At 41.2% G+C, this 19441-nt stretch overlaps 1 protein-coding gene across 2 annotated transcripts in view; it reads right to left on the reverse strand.

The window, feature by feature from the left end:
* Positions 1-1585: 1585 nt before the first annotated feature.
* UGT3A2 (UDP glycosyltransferase family 3 member A2) overlaps positions 1586-19441 on the reverse strand; it is a 31778-nt gene continuing 13922 nt past the window's right edge. Inside the window, exons 3-7 of one of the 2 annotated variants that reach the window (XM_021939285.2) lie at positions 19232-19346; positions 16260-16476; positions 6738-6969; positions 5056-5275; positions 1586-3235 (exon numbers count right to left, since the gene is read on the reverse strand). In XM_021939285.2, coding sequence (XP_021794977.1) covers positions 2959-3235; positions 5056-5275; positions 6738-6969; positions 16260-16476; positions 19232-19346 — 1061 coding nt within the window. In that variant the 3' untranslated portion in view covers positions 1586-2958. Of the gene's footprint in view, positions 3236-5055; positions 5276-6737; positions 6970-16259; positions 16792-19231; positions 19347-19441 lie in introns of both variants that reach the window. The other variant, XM_003899577.5, reaches the window with a different exon arrangement.

Below are 19441 nucleotides of genomic sequence, written 5' to 3' on the forward strand. Positions count from 1 at the left end.
TCACTGGGCCAGCAGACTAAAGCTGTACACCTGGCCAACTAGAGGTATATCAGAAGGTATAAGTGACTCTGGGTTTACATTATGAGATCTATAATAGCATGCATAGGAGTCAGCACTCCTAAATAAATGATCATAAGCCTGTCCCTGACCATGGCAGATGTTGCTTCCTTTCCTGCCACTGCTTTGGTAGCCCAGCAGACATCCTTCAACTCTCTTGGGAAGATTATTTTAGACAACAGAATCGCTCTAGACCACCTTTTAGCCCAGCTGGGAAGAGTGTATGCAACTGCCAATAACTCCTGCTATACCTGGATAAACAACTCAGGTACTGCTGAAACGCAGATAGAGAAGATCTGATTGCAGACAGTGGGGCCACTGAAAGAATCTTCTCTGAGCCCTTTAGCAACTTCTAACCTCGATGCCAGGATCTAGGCTAGGTTACTGCCCATGCAGGCCTGCTCGTCCTCCTTGTGGTATAGTCCCCTCGGGCATGGTGAAAAGTATTGTAGCTACGGTTTGCAGGTCACAAGAATAATGCAGAATGTGCTGGATCAGCTACATCTGGATATAGGGAGGGTCTGGCTGAAACAGACAGGGCTCTGTTCCAGTCCCCCCAAAACAGGAGGTCTTTCCGCACTGTAGCCCAGTATGTCATGCTGTCTCTGAAGTATAAAATCAGGGCGGGCTGCTTCCCTGTGAGCCTCAGCTGTGGTGCAAGTGGGGCACAGGCAGATGAGATGCTGTCCACCCTGGGGAAGTCCCTGAGCCTTGGGGGATCAGCTGGCAATGAATCCTGGACTTCTGTTGTCCCTTGCTGCCGATCTATAATAACAGGTGCACTTCATCTAACTCGTGTGTGGAGAGATGATCTGTCTCACTATACTCAGAAAAACTGGGAACCAGTACACATTGAGCCTGCTTCACAAGCACAATATTTACAGACTCATTAGTGCTCATAAAAGCTGGCAGCAGGATTTCGGGAGAGAGCTCTGCTGCAATCTGGAGTTTCATCTCTTGGGAAGTTATGGGTTCTTTGGGTGTTATGTGCTCTTCTTGTTTATCACACATACAGCATTTCATTACATGCAGATTGTGGAGGCCCCAGAAGGGAAAAGTCCCTATGGTGTGCTCCTTCCTCCATCCTGATACCAACCTACACATTTTCTAAACCTTAATGTCAGTCAAAAGGGAGGAGGTTAGCGAAGAGTGGGAAGGCTTCACATGGAAACAGTAAACATGAATGCTAAGATTAATTCTAGCACCTATTAGTAAGCTTAAAGCCTCCATTCTCCCATACATGTGGGGACATTTTTATATGGATACATACCTCCTACTCATTAGTACAAAATCCTTTGCACCAGCCAGTTACGGTGGCTCACGTCTGTAACCCCAGTACTTTGGGAGGTCGAGGCAAGCGGATCACCAGAGGTAGGAAGTTTGAGACCAGCCTGACCAACATGGAGAAACCCCGTCTCTACTAAAACCACAAAATTAGCTGCGGGTGGTGGTGCATGCTTATAATCCCAGCTACTCGGGAGGCTGAGGCAGGAGAATAGCTTGAAACCCAGAGGCAGAGGTTGCGGTGAGCCGAGATCATGCCTTTGCACTCTACTCCAGCCTGGACAAGAGCGAAACTCCATCTAAAAAAAAAAAAATCCTTTGCACTAAGGACTTCAGAGCCACACTGGCTGAAAAGAGTCAATTTGCAAATCACATTTTCTACAGAACACTAAATAGGGTGTCTTTTACTCTTCTTATATTACTTAAGGTTTAGTGCCCATTGGTTTGTGGTAATGGTCCCTCAAAGAACAACACACAGTCCTGTCCTTGGAACCACAGCTACAGTTGCATTCCCCCTTCTCATCTACATGGACCTGGGGCTCCATGATTGAAATCATCTGCTCTGGCTGCCTACCTCGGCATCCCTATCACACTTAGAAAGTCATTGAAGCCAATTCAGTGATTCCGTAAGTCCAGCCAGAGACTGTAACCAGGAAACAGAAGTGTTTCTTTATCAGCCCGCCCATGATTGCTTGCTGCTTACTTGCATGAATATAGGTCAAGACTAAATAGCAAAACAATCTGGTTCAACAGGTCAAGCATTCTGGAGGATTTGGGGCCACTTTTCCCATTCTTCAGACCCTAGAGGTTGGCTAACCCTCCACTCACTTCCCGCTGCCTTCATCCTGGCCAGTGCCAGTGCGCAGACGTGCCTCATTCCCCGATAGCCTTGAGTAGCCAGATGACAGAATTCTGGGCAACTAGAACAGTAATCTCTTGGTCAAATGTTTAGTGAGGCCGCAAGGAGATAATTCTGTGAACTTTTACTTTTCAGGAAATCTGGAAACCTACAGTCTCCATGCCTGATCAGCAAAGGAGCTCTCTGTGGGCACCAGAGACAGGGACCCTATGTGGAGACCTGCAAGCGTGTGTCTGGCCCTGAACTCTCAAGCACAGGACAGGGTTCCTGAGCATTGAAGAGAATATGTGGGAGAACAGAACAGAAACGGAAAGAATATGCGAGGTGTCTTTCTCGGTGTTATTCCGTGACAGATGGTGACTGAAAGAGGCTGAGAAGATCTGGACAGGGAGTCTGGAATGGTCAGGCTGTGATTCAGAGAGGCGCATGAGAAGGAAGGTGGATTTTAAGGCTGGAAATCTGAGGGTCAGTGGTCCAAGTCACTTAGAGACAGAATCACAGCACAGCCCTTGCTGATGGCAAACAAAGGAGGACAAGAGGACTGAAAAGAATTCTGCTAACAGGCAGGAGCTAGTAAGGATGAGTTTGTAGCAAAATTAGCAAGTGGAGAGGACGATTTTTGGCGATTTTTCCTGTTCTTCAAGAAAACAGGAGATAATTAGAAGGACTGGAGAACAGGGTTGCCAGAACTAGTGGGAAGCCCCCGAGAAATGGTGACATCACCCACCAAACAGACTCCGCCAAGGCCACATCTGGCCTTATGTCTCCTTCACCTTTCTAGCCCCACACAGCCACCAGACAGCTATACCCAGCAGCTTCCCACAAAGCCACAGAGTGCCCAGAGTGAGCCCCAGCAGAAACACAAAAACGTCAAGCAGGTACTGCTCATGCCAGGGCTGCTGGAAGACATAGGGCTTGAGGTGAGTCGCCCCCCCTGTCTGGAGGATGTGGTCAATCCAGCCCACCAGCCGCTGCGTGGGGCTGAGCGGGTGGGAGCGCAGGATGATGCTGGCAGCCACTGCTGCAGACTTGTACCTGTTGAGAGAGACAGAGAGCAGGCATTACTAATGTGACCTCACAAGAGTTAGAATGTGTGATCCGTTCTATATGATGCACGAAAGACTAAGTTTCAAGGAAATGTTGTTGGCTTTGCCGTAATGTATCTGGGTCCCCTTGAAATTTAATCATGACACCTACATGCAAAGATCTATGCATAATGCTGAAAGTCTTAAACTTCAAAAAAGTGACTAAGTCCACAAAGACTAGTGCCTACTCCAAGGAGGTTTATGATGTACCCTAGGAAAATTATATATGATGTAATTTTTATATATATACATGTAGCACCTCCATTGTGCCAGTCTCTAGATGGGGTGACAAATCTCACTGTAGGGAATGTCAGGCACAAGCTAAAGCCTACACATTCCTGCACCATCAGAACGTCATGTTGACCAGGGCTGACTTCCTGGGCTACAGGCTGCATATTTGTACCACATACTTAGCAGCATCCTGTACTTGGTTTCACCATGTCAAAGTTCTCAAACTTTATAATAGGAGGCTCCACATTTTTACTTTACACCATGTCCTACAAATTGTGAAGCTGGCCCTAGTTATGTACAATGTCTGAGGACCATCCCAGCTCAGAATGGTCATTTTGGGTCTAGGTCATTGAAAATCCAGTGAAAGTTACAAACACATTTTTCAGAAAATGACCATCGGCAATACATGAAATTGCAAATATATACAACTGATCTGAAGTTAACCAACCCATGGAATTTAATGACTCTTTTAGGGCTAAGAACCACGAGCTATGTGGTTGTTTTAAGTCATCTAGCGAGAATTGCTGAGTGTCTCCTAATACATGTTAAGCCTTGAGGTCTGATTTTGGTTTGTGCCCTTGAAACTCCAATAAATTATTCAGTGCCTTTCACTTATTACATGAGGTGTATTTTTCTCTTCACATGAGATCACTGTGCTGGATATGTAGTTAGTTACCTTGGAGGTCACTGGGCCCCTTCTATTGCCTCACTTAACTAAAACTCATTAACCATTTACTTTGTGGCACACCATGTGCTAGGCACTAAGAAGACAGCAGAAAACAAGAGACACATGCTGCTGTCCTCATTAAGCTAACTCTCCAGTCTCTGGTTGGAAGGTGAGGGGGACAAATAATAAATGAAAACATAAGCCAGGCATGGTGGCTTATGTGATCCCAGCTACTCAGGAGGCTGACGCGGGAGGATCATTTGAGCCCAGGAGTTTGAGACCAGCCTGGGCAACATAAAGAGACTCTGTAAACAAACACGTAAATAACTGAGGTAATTGCAGACCTTAAAAAGTGTTAAGAAGGAAATGATATAATGGGGGTGGGTGAGAGAAGAGGTTACTTAGGACCGTCGGAGGTGAACTCTAAGAAGAAACGGGTTGGAGATGAGACCGGAATGTGACGAAGGAGCCAGTATGTGAAGAGGCAGCATCACAAACAAAAGGCCAAGGGGGAGAAGAGTGTGGAGTATTTGGGGAACGGAAAGGCAATCTCCCGCCTCAATTGGAATCCCGCTGACCTGAATTCCAATTGACCTGAAATACAGCTCACAGAGACCCTGTGCACATAGTCCAGGTTCTCCAAAATGAAAAGGTAGGAAATGATTCTTAACATCTAACTTAAATGCTCTAGTCTTGCTCTCAGAGGACACAGGTCAGCTGTTGGCATCACGCACATATTATCCCATGTCCCAGAAAATACAGTTTTAATCTAAAGTAAAACAAAGCAAAACCAAGGAAACAGACTCCCACAGTACCCTTAGTGTTTTTGCCTTCGTTCATCATTACGACCACAACCCCAGAGAGCTGCATACCTCTTGTCTTCCATGATTTGTTTCATCTTAAGAGCCAATGTCTCTGCCTTGAGCTTCTTTAACTGAATAGAGACACCAAAGTTTTTGGCTTCTACTCGGACCATGTTTTCAGGCTGGTCTCCAAAGAGAGGGATCCCCACCATGGGCACACCATGCTGAATGGCCTCCATTATGCTATTCTGCCCGCCATGGGTGACAAACAGACGGATGCTGGGGTGAGCTGTTGTAAATAAGAAAGAGGGTGGGACACTTCAGGATGAAAAATTCAAGATATCCTGCAAAGATGAAGGGGATAAGAAAGTGCCAAGTGGATCTAGCGGTGTGTTGGAGACATTGTATCTAATGACTGTGCTTGGGACACATCCAAGGTTACAGTTCCAAGATACAAGATTCCAAGCATTGTTATCAAATGGAAACATCTTCCCTCAGCCAGAAACTCAGCTAAGGCTTAGAATTGAGTGAATTCTGTAGAGAAGAGTGTTAAGCAAGGCATCCATCTCTATCTGTCCATCCATTCTTCCTTCTCTCTGTCCTCCCTGTGCCTCTCTTTGCTTCTCTCATCTGTATTCTGTGTGTCTCTCTGTTTCTACCTCCTCTGTCTGTCTATATTGAGCCCTCTTTTATCCACTGACAGCTAATTTCCCTTTTCTTGTATTTCTGACATATTTGTTGACAGCACAACTCATGTGTCACTCATAAAACTTGTATTGACTGTATGGTGTCCTCAATTATATGAGAAGCCCCTTGAAAGTAGACTGGATCTTTCACCTCTGTATTTCCAGTTCCTGTCTTTCCATGCCAGCATTACTTAGAGCTAACTAAAGTGATTGTTGATAATGACAAGCACATCTCAACCTGGGTCACTCAACTGCGATGTGCATCAGACTCCTTGTCTCTTCTTTGAAATTGGAGGCATATGCCCGGCCCCAGAATTTTAAAATATATATTTACAGAAGTAGGACCAGGAATCTACTTCTTAAATTGCCCAGATTCTTTTCAGCCATAATCTTGGTTATGAATCTCTGCTCTAGTCAGTGTCTATGGCAACACTTGGCATGGAGAAAACCTGTTGGGGGTAAGGGAGCTCTCTAGTCCCAGATGATTCAGTAGACCAAATCACCAACTGTGAAGTTGCTAAGCCTGGCACACAGGTATGTTGGCACATCCTAAAGACATCATTGGCATTAATCTTGTGATGGTAGAAATTGCTCAGACCCTTAGTAAATGAAGAGGATGTGTCCACATTTATGTGTGGATGTGTGTTTGTGTAAGTCCATGTGGCCAAACTGGTGCTCACAAAGTCACTAAAGCGAGTGGCAACTCTCCCAATCCCTGGTATATACATTCAGAGTTGATGGGTTGTCTTTAATTTTGTTTGGGTGACCTTGTCCAAGACCAAATGCAGTAGGGTTAAAGAGACTTGAGAGGAATATCACATAGGACTGCAGACATCAGGTCTGGGATAGAAACGAATGAAGGAAAGATGGCTGCTTTGACATCTGATCCCATTGGAAGTATAGCCTTGTTTCCCAAGAACTCCAACTGGCTGCTACTTTTCTGTCCACTGAGCCTCACCTGTGCCATTCAACAATGGGTACAAATGTCCAGCTAAAGGTCAGAGCCCAGATGAGCCCCAAAGACAGGTCAGTGGAAGGAGAAGAGCAGTCCTGGGCAGCCCTTACCCAGGAGGTCACTCTGAGGAAGCCAGTCCACAATTTTCACATTTGCAGCCAGCTGGACTTCTTTGGGCCAATGAGAACACTGGCACTTCCATATCACCCCTTGGGGTAGGTAGGCAAAGGCATTGTTCATCTCCTTGAAGATTTCCGGATTCTGACAGGTGTTCACCATGGAGCCCAAGGTCACGAGGACAAAACCAGAGTCCCCAAACTTGGCAATGAAGTTCTCCAAGTCCTAGAGAAAGATTACCAAGGTAAAGAGGTGACAAAATTATTGGTGAAAGCCTAGTTGACCAGAAAATGAAAGCCAGATTATTTACTAACACAGTGCCCTGTCCTCACTGTCCCAAAGCTATTATTATAGCTCCTAGGATAGCGCAATACTAGCTGCACTGTGGTCACGTCCTTTGTGTTGGTGAGAACATCTTTCTTCTTGAAATTCTGACCCTACTATCAGGGCCTTTCTTGACCTTCCACCCATTATAGGCTCAGGGGGTCACATGAGTTTTCCAAGGTCAGACTAGAGGTAATAGTATCTGGAAGAGTACTAGTAGGTGGCCAGGGTCCAACATGAGGAGAGGGATTTCTGGAGGCTGAAATGGAGAAGCTGGGAGAACACCTCTGTTGCAGGCAGAAATGGTGGCAGAATAGGGTAAGGCTCCTCTCCATCTACACAAAATGTACCATTTTAGTGTGTTTTCCTCTAATGTTTTATGATAGTCTCGGTCACTGATCTTTTTGTACATACTTCATCCTCTACCTCAGTAGTTCACCCACAGGACTGCAGATTATAACCACAGAGAAAGATTTTTTAAAAGCAGCAATGCTATAGGGAGGTGGAGCCAGATGGCAGAAGAGAACCCTGAAGTGATTGTGCCCCCCACAGGAATACCAAATTAACAGCTATCCACAAGAAAACACCTTCAAAAGAACAACAACAACAACAAAAATCAGGTGAGCAATCACCATTCCTGGTTTTAACATCATACCGAGGAAAGTGGCACTGAGAAGGTAGGAACGACAGTCTTCAATTACCATGTGGTGCAGAGAGAGAATCTGTGTGCTTAGGGGAGGCAGAGCACAGAGGCTATAGACTTTGCACTGGAAGTCAGTGCTCTGCAGTCACAGAGCAAAGCAACACAGGGAAGAATTCAGCTGGCACCCATGCAGGGAGCATTTAGACCAGCCCTTGCTAGAAGGGAATCATCCACCTCAGCAGTAGGGACCTGAGTGCTGGTTAGACCAACCACCGCAGGCTAAAGTGCTCTGGGGTTCTAAATAAACTTGAAAGGCAATCTAGGCCACAGGAACTAAAATTCCTGCAGTGCACATGACCTGGTGAGACATCAGCCAGGGCAGCCAAAGGAGTGCTTGTGTCGCCCCTCTCCCAACTCCAGGCAGGGCAGCCCACAGCTCCAGGAGAGACTCCTTCCTTGAGAAGAGGAGAGAGAAGAGTTAAAAAGTCTTTGTCTTGCAATTTGGGTACTAGTTTAGCTGCAGTAAAATTAAGCATCAAGGAGAATCCTAACATCTCCACATCTAGGCCTTAGCGCCTGGACAACATTGCTAGACATGCCCTGGGTCAGATGAGTACCTACTGCCCTGAAGGGAGAGACCTAACCCTGGCAGGATTCACCACCTGCTAATTCAAAAGCCCTTGGGCCTAAAATAAACATCAGCAGTAGCCAGGCAGTACTTCTCACAGGCCTGGGGTGGCGTGGCCACAGGTGAGACTCCTGCTTTAGGAAGGGAGGGAAGAGAGTAAGTAGATCCCTAGAATTCCCAATTCCAGGACCCAGTTCCCAGACGGAATTCTTAGACCCAACCTGGGCCAGAAGGGAACCTGCTGCCCTAAAGGGAAAGGTATAGGCTTGGAAGAATTCACCACCTGTTGACTAAAGAGCTCTTGAGCCTTGAATAAACATCAGCAGTAACCAGGCAATAGTTATCATAGGTCTTGGACGAGGTCCAGTGCTGTGTTTGGTTTCAAGCATAATCCAGCACAATTTCAGTGGAGGTGGTCATGAGAGTGTTTGTGTCACCCCTCCCCCAACTCCAGGCAGCTTAGCACAGGGAGAGAGAGAACCTCTGTTGGTATATGGGAAAGTAAGAGAAGAGAATCAGAGACTCTGACTGGTAATCCAAGGAATTATCCTGGCTCTTACCTAAGACTACCAAGGTGGTATTTCTACAAGGCTGCAAGAGTCAGCATGTCTGGGCTTGGAGTGCCCCCTAATGCAGACACAGGTGCAGTGACCAAAGACTTAGATCACAACACTCAATTCCCTTTGAACACTTGGAAAGCTTTCTCAAGAAGGATAGGTACAAACAAGCTCAGACTGCAAAGATTAGAATAAATACTTAACTCTTCAATGCCCAGATATTGATGAACAAGTTACAAGCATCAAGACCATCCAGGAAAACATGTCTTCACCCAACGAACCAAATAAGGCACCAGCAACTAATCCTGGAGACACAGAAAAATGTGACCTTTCAGACAGGGAAATCAAAATAACCGTTTTGAGGAAGCTCAGTGACATTCAAGATAACACAGAGAAGAAATTCAGAATCCTATCAGCTAAATTTAGCAAAGAGATTGAAAGAATTAAAAATAAAAAAGTAGAAATTCTGGAGTTGAAAATGCAACTGACATATTGAAGAATGCCTCAGAGTCTCTTAACAGAAGAACTGATCATGCAGAAGAAAGAATAAGTGAGCTTAGACAATATAATAAGATATAAATAGAAACAACAAAAACTTAGTGAACTGAGAGATAAAGTGTAGAATTTTTTTACTGTTCTTTTTTGCTTGTTTGTTTCTTTTTGCAATCAAAGTTAAGTTTGTTTCTTTTTGTAATCAAGGTTAAGTTGTCATCAGTTTAAAATAATAGGTTATAAGATGTTACTTGCAAGCCTTGTAGTCACCTCAAATCACAAAACTTTAAACAGATACGCAAAAAATAAAATTCAAGAAATTAAAACACACCACCAGAGAAAATAATTTTCACTAAAAGGAAGACAAGAAGAAAGGAAACAAGAAAGAGAAGATCACAAAACAACCAGAAAACAAATAACAAAATGGCAGGAGTAAGTCCTTACTTACAAATAACAACATTGAATGTAAACGGACTAAACTCTCCAATCAAAACAGAAAGAGTGACTGAATGGATAAAAAAAGAGACTTAACATGTTGCCTCCAAGAAACACACTGCCTATGAAAACACAGACTTAAAATAAAGGGATAGAAAAGATATTCCATGAAAGTGGAAACCAAGAAAAAAGAAGGAGTAGCTATACTTACATCAGATAAAAGAGATATCAAGATAAAACCATGAAAAGAGACAAAGAAGGATACTATATAATTTTATAAAGGTTGATTCAGCAAGCACATATAACAATTATAAATATATAGGCACTGGAGCCCTCAGACATATAAAGCAAACATTATTAGAGGTAAAGAGAGAGATAGACCCCAATACAATAATAGATGGAAAATGTAACACTTTCAGCATTGGACACAACATCCAGACAGAAAATCAACAAAGAAACATTGAACTTAATCTGCACTACAGATTAAGTGAACCTAATAATATTTGTAGAAATTTTCATCCAATGACTGCAAAAAAGACATTCTTCTCCTCAGCACATGGACCATGTTTAAGTGTAGACCATACATTAGGCCATAAAACAACTTTTATGAAATTCAAAAAACTGAAATTATATCAACTACCTTCTTAGACCACAATGGAATAAAACTATAAGTCAATAACAAGAGGAACTCTGGATATTATACAAATGCATGGAATAAAACAATATGCCCCTGAATGACCAGTAGGTCAATGAAGTAAGTAAGAAGGAAATTTAAAAATTTATTGAAACAAATGATAATGAAAACAAAACATACCAAAACCTATGAGATACAGTGAAAATAATACTAAGAGAAAATTTTATAGCTATAAGTGCCTACATCAAAAGAGTGAGACTTCAAATAAACCATCTAAGGATGCATCTTAAAGAATTGAAAAATCAAGAACAAACCAAACCCAAAATTAGTAGAAGAAAGAAAGATTATAGCAGAAATAAATGAAATTTAAAATTAAAAAATAAAAGATCAATGAAATGAAAAGTTCGGTTTTGAAAAGATAAGAAAATAGACAACCCTTTAGCCAAACTAAGGAAAGAGAGAAAACCCAAATAAAATCAGAGCTAAAGAAAAAAGACATTACAACTGATGCTACAGAAATTCAAAGGATCATTGGAAACATCTATGAGCAACTACATGCCAATAAGGTGGAAAACCTGGAAGAAATGAATACGTTCCTAACACATAAAACTTACCAAGATTATTCCATGAAGAAATCCTGAACCTGAACAGACCAGTAACAAGTAACGAGACTGAAGTTGTAATAAAAAGTCTCCTAGCAAAGAAAAGCCTAGGACCCAATGGCATCAATGCTGAATTTTACCAAACATTTAAAGAACTAATACCAATCCTACTCAAACTATTCTAAAAACCATAGAAGAGAAGGGAATAAAAGGCCTGTATTACCTTTACACCAAAACCAGACAAATACACATCGGAAAAAGGAAACTACAGGCTAATATCTCTGATGAACATTAAGGCAAAAATCCTTGACAAAATATAGCAAATCAAAATCAACAACACATTAAAAAGATCATTCATCATGACCAAGGGGGATTTATCTGAGGGATTCAAGGATTGTTCAACATATGCAAATCAATCAATGTGATTCATCATATCAACAGAATGAAGGAAAAAAACCATATGATCATATCAATTGATGCTGAAAAAGCATTCAATAAAATTCAAAGTCCCTTCATGATAAAAACCCTAAAAAACCTGAGTGTAGAAGAAACATACCTCAACACAATAAAAGCCATATATGACACACCCAAAGTTAGTATCACACTGAATGGGAAAAAACTGAACACCATTCCTCTAACATGACAAGGATGCCCACTTTTACCACTGTTATTCAACATAGTATTGGAAGTTCTAGCTAGAGCAATCAGAAAAGAGAAAGAAACAAAGGGCAGTTAAATTGGAAAGGGAGAAGTTAAATTATGCTAGTTTGCAAATTATATAATCTTATATTTGGAAAAACCTAAAGACTCTACCAAAATAACTATTAGAACTGATCCACAAATTCAGTAAAGTTTCAGGACACAAAATCAATATATGTAAATCAGTGGCATTTCTGTATGCCAACAGTGAATAATCTGAAAAAGAAATCAAGAAAGTAATTTTATTTACAATGCCCACAAACAAAATAAAATACCTAGCAATTAAGTTAAACAAAGAAGTAAAAGATCTCTCCAGTGAAAACTATAAAGCATCAATGCAATTATTTGAAGAAGACATTTTAAAAACTGGAAAGCTATTCCACGTTAATGCACTGGAAGAATCAATATTGTTAAAATGTGCATACCACCCAAAGCAATCTACAGATTCAATTCAGTCTCTATAAAAATACCAATCACATCCTTCACAGAAGGAGAAAAAATAATCCTAAAATTTATATGGAACCACAAAAGACCCAGAATAGCCAATGCCATCCCAAGCAAAAAGAACAAAACTGGAAGAATCACATTACCTGATTTCAAACTATACTACAAGACTATAGTAACCAAAACTGTATGGTACTGGCATAAAAAAAGACACATAGACCAACAGAACAGAATAGACAACCCAGCAATAAATCCATACATCTGTGGTGAACTTATTTTTGACAAGGGTGCCAAGAACATAAGGACAGTCTCTTCAATGAATGGTGCTAAAAAAAAAACTAGATATGAATATGCAGAAGAATAAAACTAGACCCCTATATCTCATCATATACAAAAATCAAATCAAAATGGAATAAAAGACTTAAATCTAACACTTTGGGAGGCCGAGGCCAGTGGATCGCCTGAGGTCAGGAGTTCGAGACCAGCCCGGCCAACTTGGTGAAACCCCATCTCTACTGAAAATACAAAAAATTAGGTGGGCGCCTGCAATCCCAGCTGCTCGGGAGGCTGAGGCAGGATAATCGCTTGAATCCAGGAGGCAGAGGTTGCAGTGAGCCAAGGTTGCACCATTGCACTCCAGCCTGGGCAACACGAGCAAAACTCAGTCTCCAAAAAAAAAAAAAGAAAAGAAAAGAAAAAGACTGAAATCTAAGACCTCAAGCTATTAAACTACTAAAAGAAAACATTGGGGAAATGCTCCAGGATGTTGATCTGGGTACACTTATTTTTCTTGCGTAATACAGGCAACCAAGGGAAAAATGGACAAATGAGATCACATCAAGTTAGAAGGCTTCTATACAACAAAGGAAACTATCAATAAAGCAAAGAGATAACCCACGGAATGGGAAAAAATATGTGCAAATTCTTCTTCTGACAAAGGATTAATAACCAGAATACATAAAAGCTCAAACAACTCTGTGAGAAAAAAAAAATCTAATAACCTGATTAAAAAATAAAAGATCTGAATGGACATTTTTCAAAAGACATACAAATGACAAACAGGCATATAAAAGGTTTGCTCAACATCACTGATTACCGCAGAAATGTAAATCAAACTACAATGAGATATTATCTCACCCCAGTTAAAATGGCTTTCATCCAAAAGACAGGCAATAACAAGGATGTGGAGAAAGAAAACTTGCACACTGTTTGTGGGAATTTAAATCAGTACAACCACTATGGAAAGCAGTTTAGAGGTTCATCAAAAAACTAAAACTAGAACTGCCATATGATTCAGCAATCTCACTGCTAGGTATATATCCAAAAGAAAAGAAGTCACTATACTGAAGAGATACCTGCACTTCTGTGTTTATTGCTGCACTATTTGCTGTAGCCAAGATACAGAATTAATCTAAATGTCCAACATCAGATGAATGGATAAAGAAAATATAGTATATGTACATAATGGAGAACTCATCAGTCACAAAAAGAAAGGGATCCTGTCATTTGCAACAATATGGATGAAACTAGAGTATGTTATGTTAAGTGAACTAAGCCGGACACAGAAAGACAAACTGCATGTTCTCACTCATTTGTGGGAGCTAAAAATTAAAACAATTAAACTCATGGAGATAGAGAGTAGAATGACTGTTACCAGAGGCTGGGATGGGGAAGTGGTATAGTTAATGGTACAAAAATATAGTTAGAATGTATAAGGTCCAGTGTTTGATAGCACAACAGGGTGACTACAGTCAACAATAATTTATAGTACATTTTCAAGTAATTAAAAGAATATAATTGGGATGTTTGTAACACAAAGAAGTGATCAATGCCTTGATGTGGTAGATTTAAAAAAAATAAATAAAGCAGTATTGCTCTGTCCCAAAAGCAGGCCTGGGCAGCTTGTATCATAAAGTCCCCCAGGTAGTTCTTAACAAAGTTAGTGTTGTGAAAGGAAAATAAATCTCAGGATCCCCAAATCTAAGCCAAAGAGAAAAGTCAAGCTGGGAACTGCATTGGGCAAAATTGCCTCCCATTCCGTTCCTAAATAGGATGGCCACAGCCACAAAGATTTAAAAAAAAAAAAAAAAGCTGCATACCCCCCTCACCATTTGCTCACAAGAAAATTCCTTGTGGACAAAGAGCAGACAGAACTCAAAAGCATCCGTCTGCTCGCCTGAGACAAATGTATTTTGGCTTGATTCCTCTGCCCTATTGTTTCACTAACCCAGACTAAGGTATAAGTGACTGTTTCTGTAAATTGTGCACTCAGTGAAAAGCTAATCAGAGACTCAAAAAAAATGCAATTGTTTGTCTCTTGTCTACCTATGACCTAGAATACCCCTCTCCTGCTTTTCCGGACCAAACCAATGTTTACCTTAAACATACTGATTGGTGTCTCACGTCTCCCTAAAATGTATAAAACCAGCCTGTGCCCCAACCACCTTGGGCACATGTTGTCAGGACCTCCTGAAGCTGTCATGGATGCATCCTCAACCTTGGCAAATAAAGTTTCTAAATTGGTGAGACCAGTGTCATATATTTTGGGCTCACAGTATCCAATGTCTTAATTTTGTGTTTAGCACAATTTTGTCAATTCTTACTTCCAAATATTTCTTTGAACTCTGTCTGATTCTCTCTGCCCTACAAGTGCTCACTCCACCTCCCAACCCATCATTCTACTACGTGGTTCAGACTCTACTGGATTCCAGCCAGTATACCACTTACAATTCCTAAGGACTTCTTTAAAACAGCCTTGTCATCATTTTTGTAATTACAAGGCAACATAAGACCATTATATAAAAATTGGAAAATGCAGAGAAGAAACATTATTTTTTTTTTAGTGTATGTTGTTTCACAGTCATTACAACCCTTATTCCCATTGTTATCCTCTTAACAACGTCCTCTCCCTACTCCATGGTGGAGGCCTGATCCACCCACCTGCTAGCTAAGGTTTCTGGTAAATCCCCACAGTTTTACTCATGCAATTGAATATTCCACTCCACTAGTGTAGCCAGCGCCACCCAGGGAACCCAGTCTTATTGCCATCTCAATTACATCTCCACATATTGGGACCCCTGCTCCCCAACCTGGGGTGCTTTCCCTCTCAGCTCCATTCCTAAAACTTCCTGCCACCAATGCAAAGCCCATATCACCTATAGATCATTCCCCACCTCTTCCTGCTCACTCAATGAAAGTTAGAAAAGTGGACACTTGGGTGGCTGGAAAGCCCAGGCCCTCAGGGCCTCTGAAATACATGGTGGTGGGAAGGTCACCTACATCACCTGAGCTTCTGTCCTCCTCCATTTATAAAAATGAAGATGATCACACCTCCATACAGATGGAAGGATATTAAATAAGATGACTTCTGTAAAATGAGAACCCAGTGCTCAGAGGCAACAGGCAGCCAACTCATTCCTAGCTCTCCTCCCTTAGAAAAATTTCTGTAGCAGAGTTGTGAAACTGTGCTGTGCATTCAAATCACCTGGGCAGCATTTGCAAATTACAGTAGCAGGGGTCCACCCCAGAGAAATCAAGTCAGAAGATCTGGGTGGAGCCAGGAGCCAGGGCTCTACAGGCAGGGAACACTGGAGATACTACCCGCAGTTCTTGCTGTCGGTCCCATACAGACCCACCCTGCTTACTCCGAATCCATAGTGTTGTCATTTCACTGTGAGTATCTTATCTCCTTAACAATTATTGCATGTAATGGGCACTAACTACCTGTTTATTGTACACATGATCATGCAAAATAAAAATGCAAACAAAAAATTGAAACTTTAATACAGGGCTTATTTTATCAAGGCTAGGACTAGGGTGTGGCAAGAGAGGAGCCAGAGGAACCCATACAAAGATGCCCTTGATCTCAGGATGGTGCAAGCCCTAACATTATACTTGCACAACCCTGAAACTCATCACTTCCTTTAAAAGCATGCCCTAGGTGCCTCCCTTGCCTATCCCTACTTCAGCCTCAAGATCCTACTGGCAGGTGGCAGCCATCAACTATGCACTGAAGGCCTCTGTGTGAATCCCAAACTCAATGCTGAGGGTCACTTACTTGTGGTACTGGTTTAATAGGTTTTTCCATCAAGCCTCCAACATAAACAGTGTTGGGAAGCAGAGGTCGAGCAAAATCAAAGGCAAAGTCAGAGTTAATGAACCACAACTCTGCTTTCAGTAGAAGATGAGACAAAACTGGCCTAGAGCCTTCTGGGAAATGCTCCTTGATGGCGTTGTCAAATGTAGACTGCATGTGCCATTGCCTCCTGCAGAAACTAAAGAACATCAGAAAATTCTTCACTCGGCCCCAGAAGTCCATGTGATCGGTCAGCAAGGAACGGAATACTGGAACATAAGACAAGGGGATTGGTAGCCCAAATTCCAAAGAGCCGAATGAGGTGGAAAGAATGGCCACAAATGGCTTACTGAGCTTCTCAGCAATCAAGAAAGGACAGTAGTCAAAAGTTTCAACTATCACCATGTCGAAGTTCTCATTCTTTAAGGAATCCATGATATCCTTTCTCCTTAAAAAATGACTGCACTGCAACGCCAAGTATTCTAGAACTTTTAATAAGTTTTCAAAATTTCCTCTGTAAGAAAAAAAAATAATAAATATTCATGGGAAGTGTTAAATTTACAGTACATAAAAGTATCTTGAGATACAAAGAAAATATCCCAGGGAAGCAACAACCTTTCTAGCAGTCACCCACAAATTCAACCAGTTTCCCACAAATGCCCTCTGCCATAATTATCCTGGCTTAAATGTTTCTACTCCCTAGAGTTACCCTTCTCCCTTCCCCTTTTCTACCCTTATCCAAACCCCAACCACCATCAATGCCGACTCAAGGTCCTTCTACTCTGGGAGCCATCTCTCAGAGCAGCAGATCTCAGAGTTCCATCTCCTTGATAAATTAGGTGACACTCTATTTACCCCTCATTTACATACGGAGTGTTTATGAGTGATTTTCTTATTTATCCAACCAAATTGTGTAAGTAACTTGACGAAAGAGTTTATCAGTATTGATTATATGTGCTATGTTTTAGCACTGTGTGCTTGCATACGAGAGATTGCCTCAGTCTAGTTACTCTTTGATTATATTACAACCGAATATCTCAGCTGAAAATGAGAATTCCACCTTTTTATCCCTAGGAGTTAAGCAATGGAAAAAAATAAAAACAAAAGGAACCTGGTTTTTGAAACGCATTGCTTTTTCCTTTATTATTCTTTCTTTCTTTATTATTTACTTTTATTTATTTTCATTTTACATATTTTTATATATTTATTTACATATTCATTTACTTATTTACATTATTATTTTTAATTATTTATTATTATTATTTCTTTCCACCTCAATGCAGGCTGGGGTATTCAGGTAAGATAATGTCAAAGCTTTACTGACATATGCAAAGGGACGATTTTTTGCAACATATTCCCAGTAATGCCTGCATAGAATATGATCCTATTTTACAGAATTTGGGGGAAATAGATGAGGATGCCTAGGCCAGCTGCAATAAGTGCAAGAGCTCTAGATATCAGAGACCTACTGGCTGTATGGACGACTGAGAGAATCAATTCCCTGACACACCTGTAACCTGTACACCACCGTACCATTGCCCTCCAGTTAGAGAAGGTCTCTCACTAGTGATATGCAGACTGACTGAAGTCATCCTCTGTTGTATATTTTTAAAGATTCATATAATAAAGGAAAAGTTGCCAAACATTTTTGAAAATGTCAGTAATGAACTGGGTACAGTGGCTCACGCCTGTATCCCAGCACTTTGGGAGGTCGAGGAGGGTAGATCACCCAAGGTTAGGAGTTTGGGACCAGCCTGGCGAATATGGTGAAACCCCGTCACTACTAATAATACAAAACTTAGCTGGGCATGGTGGCACACTCCTGTAATCCCAGCTACTTGGGAGGCTGAGGCAGGAGAATCGCTTGAACCCTGGAGGCAGAGGTTGCAGTGAGCCGAGATCGCGCCATTGCACTCCAGCCGGGGCGACAAGAGCAAAACTCCATCTCAAAAAAAAAAAAAAAGCCAGTCATGTAGTAAAAATTTTTAGACTGTAGTTCATTAATCGTATTTAAAATTAAGCTAATAAATTAAAATATTTTAAGAATGCACTCTTAACCATACCTGTCCTTTAAAATATGAAACTGGATAAGAAGAGACAAGGCATATGCTTAAAATATACAACTAACTCTGCAAGATGATATAGGCTAAGTGTCAACTGGGTGGATTAGATCAGACGTATAGAGGAGAGAATGTGGTGTTCCAGCTTAGGTGAGGAGGGAGGCTTTATGGAAGAAGTCAGATTTAAGCACTATGTTGACTATTGAGTAGAATTTTCAAGAACACAAGAGTAGGTAAGGCCACTGCGATTAACCAAGATAGACATGGATTTCTGTGTTTCCTCTTTTATGTCTGAGATCAAAAAGTTATGTGTTTCTTCCCATCCAGATTAAGCAAAAGGAGTCAGTTTCATGTTTCATTTGTACCAGGTTGATTGCTTTTTTAAAGAACTTTGCATGACTGTATGTTCAACTTCTACAAACCCAATGTTCATAAGCCTTCCCTTTATTTATGAATATATGTGAGAAGAAGGGAAGACAGTAAGTGGGAAAAGGTGACTCTAATTTTCCCACCAACAATGAAAAGTGGAGGAGTCTATCCCAATTTCTGTGTCGGGGATATTACAGGCAATGATTGTAGGTGAAGTGTCGCAAGGAAGTCCCAGAAGAAACAATTTCCCACTTTCTGCAGAAAAGCATTCATGCTTATAGTGTAAGAAAGACGGTATAAAGAAGAATGTCCAGGGACTTTACTGGATGATGTAGTATGTAGTACTCATCTACTCCCCTTATCATCTGCCTCTCCATCTATCAATCCATCCATCCATCCATTTGTCACTTTCTCTTATTAAAATAAAATCTCATTAAAATAAAATCCAAGTATCCATGCATCCATCCATTATTTGTATGATGAAAATAGTGACCCTTTGGTTCAAAGAATAAAAAAAAACATTACCTGCCACCTAAAGTTTCTTCCAGAAAGAAATCAAAACTCTTCTTAAATTCTCTTTGATGATCTTCAGGTGCAAGCCAACTGATAACTTGATACGATTTTTCCTCCTTTTTAAAATCTAAGAAAACAGCAACGGGTTTAAAAAAAGTAAAATATGCTGCGCAAAAGAGTAACATTAGCATAACAATATCAAAACTTATTTCAAAAATTATG

Source organism: Papio anubis, chromosome 5 (assembly GCF_008728515.1).
Source record: "Papio anubis isolate 15944 chromosome 5, Panubis1.0, whole genome shotgun sequence".
NCBI lineage: Eukaryota > Metazoa > Chordata > Mammalia > Primates > Cercopithecidae > Papio > Papio anubis.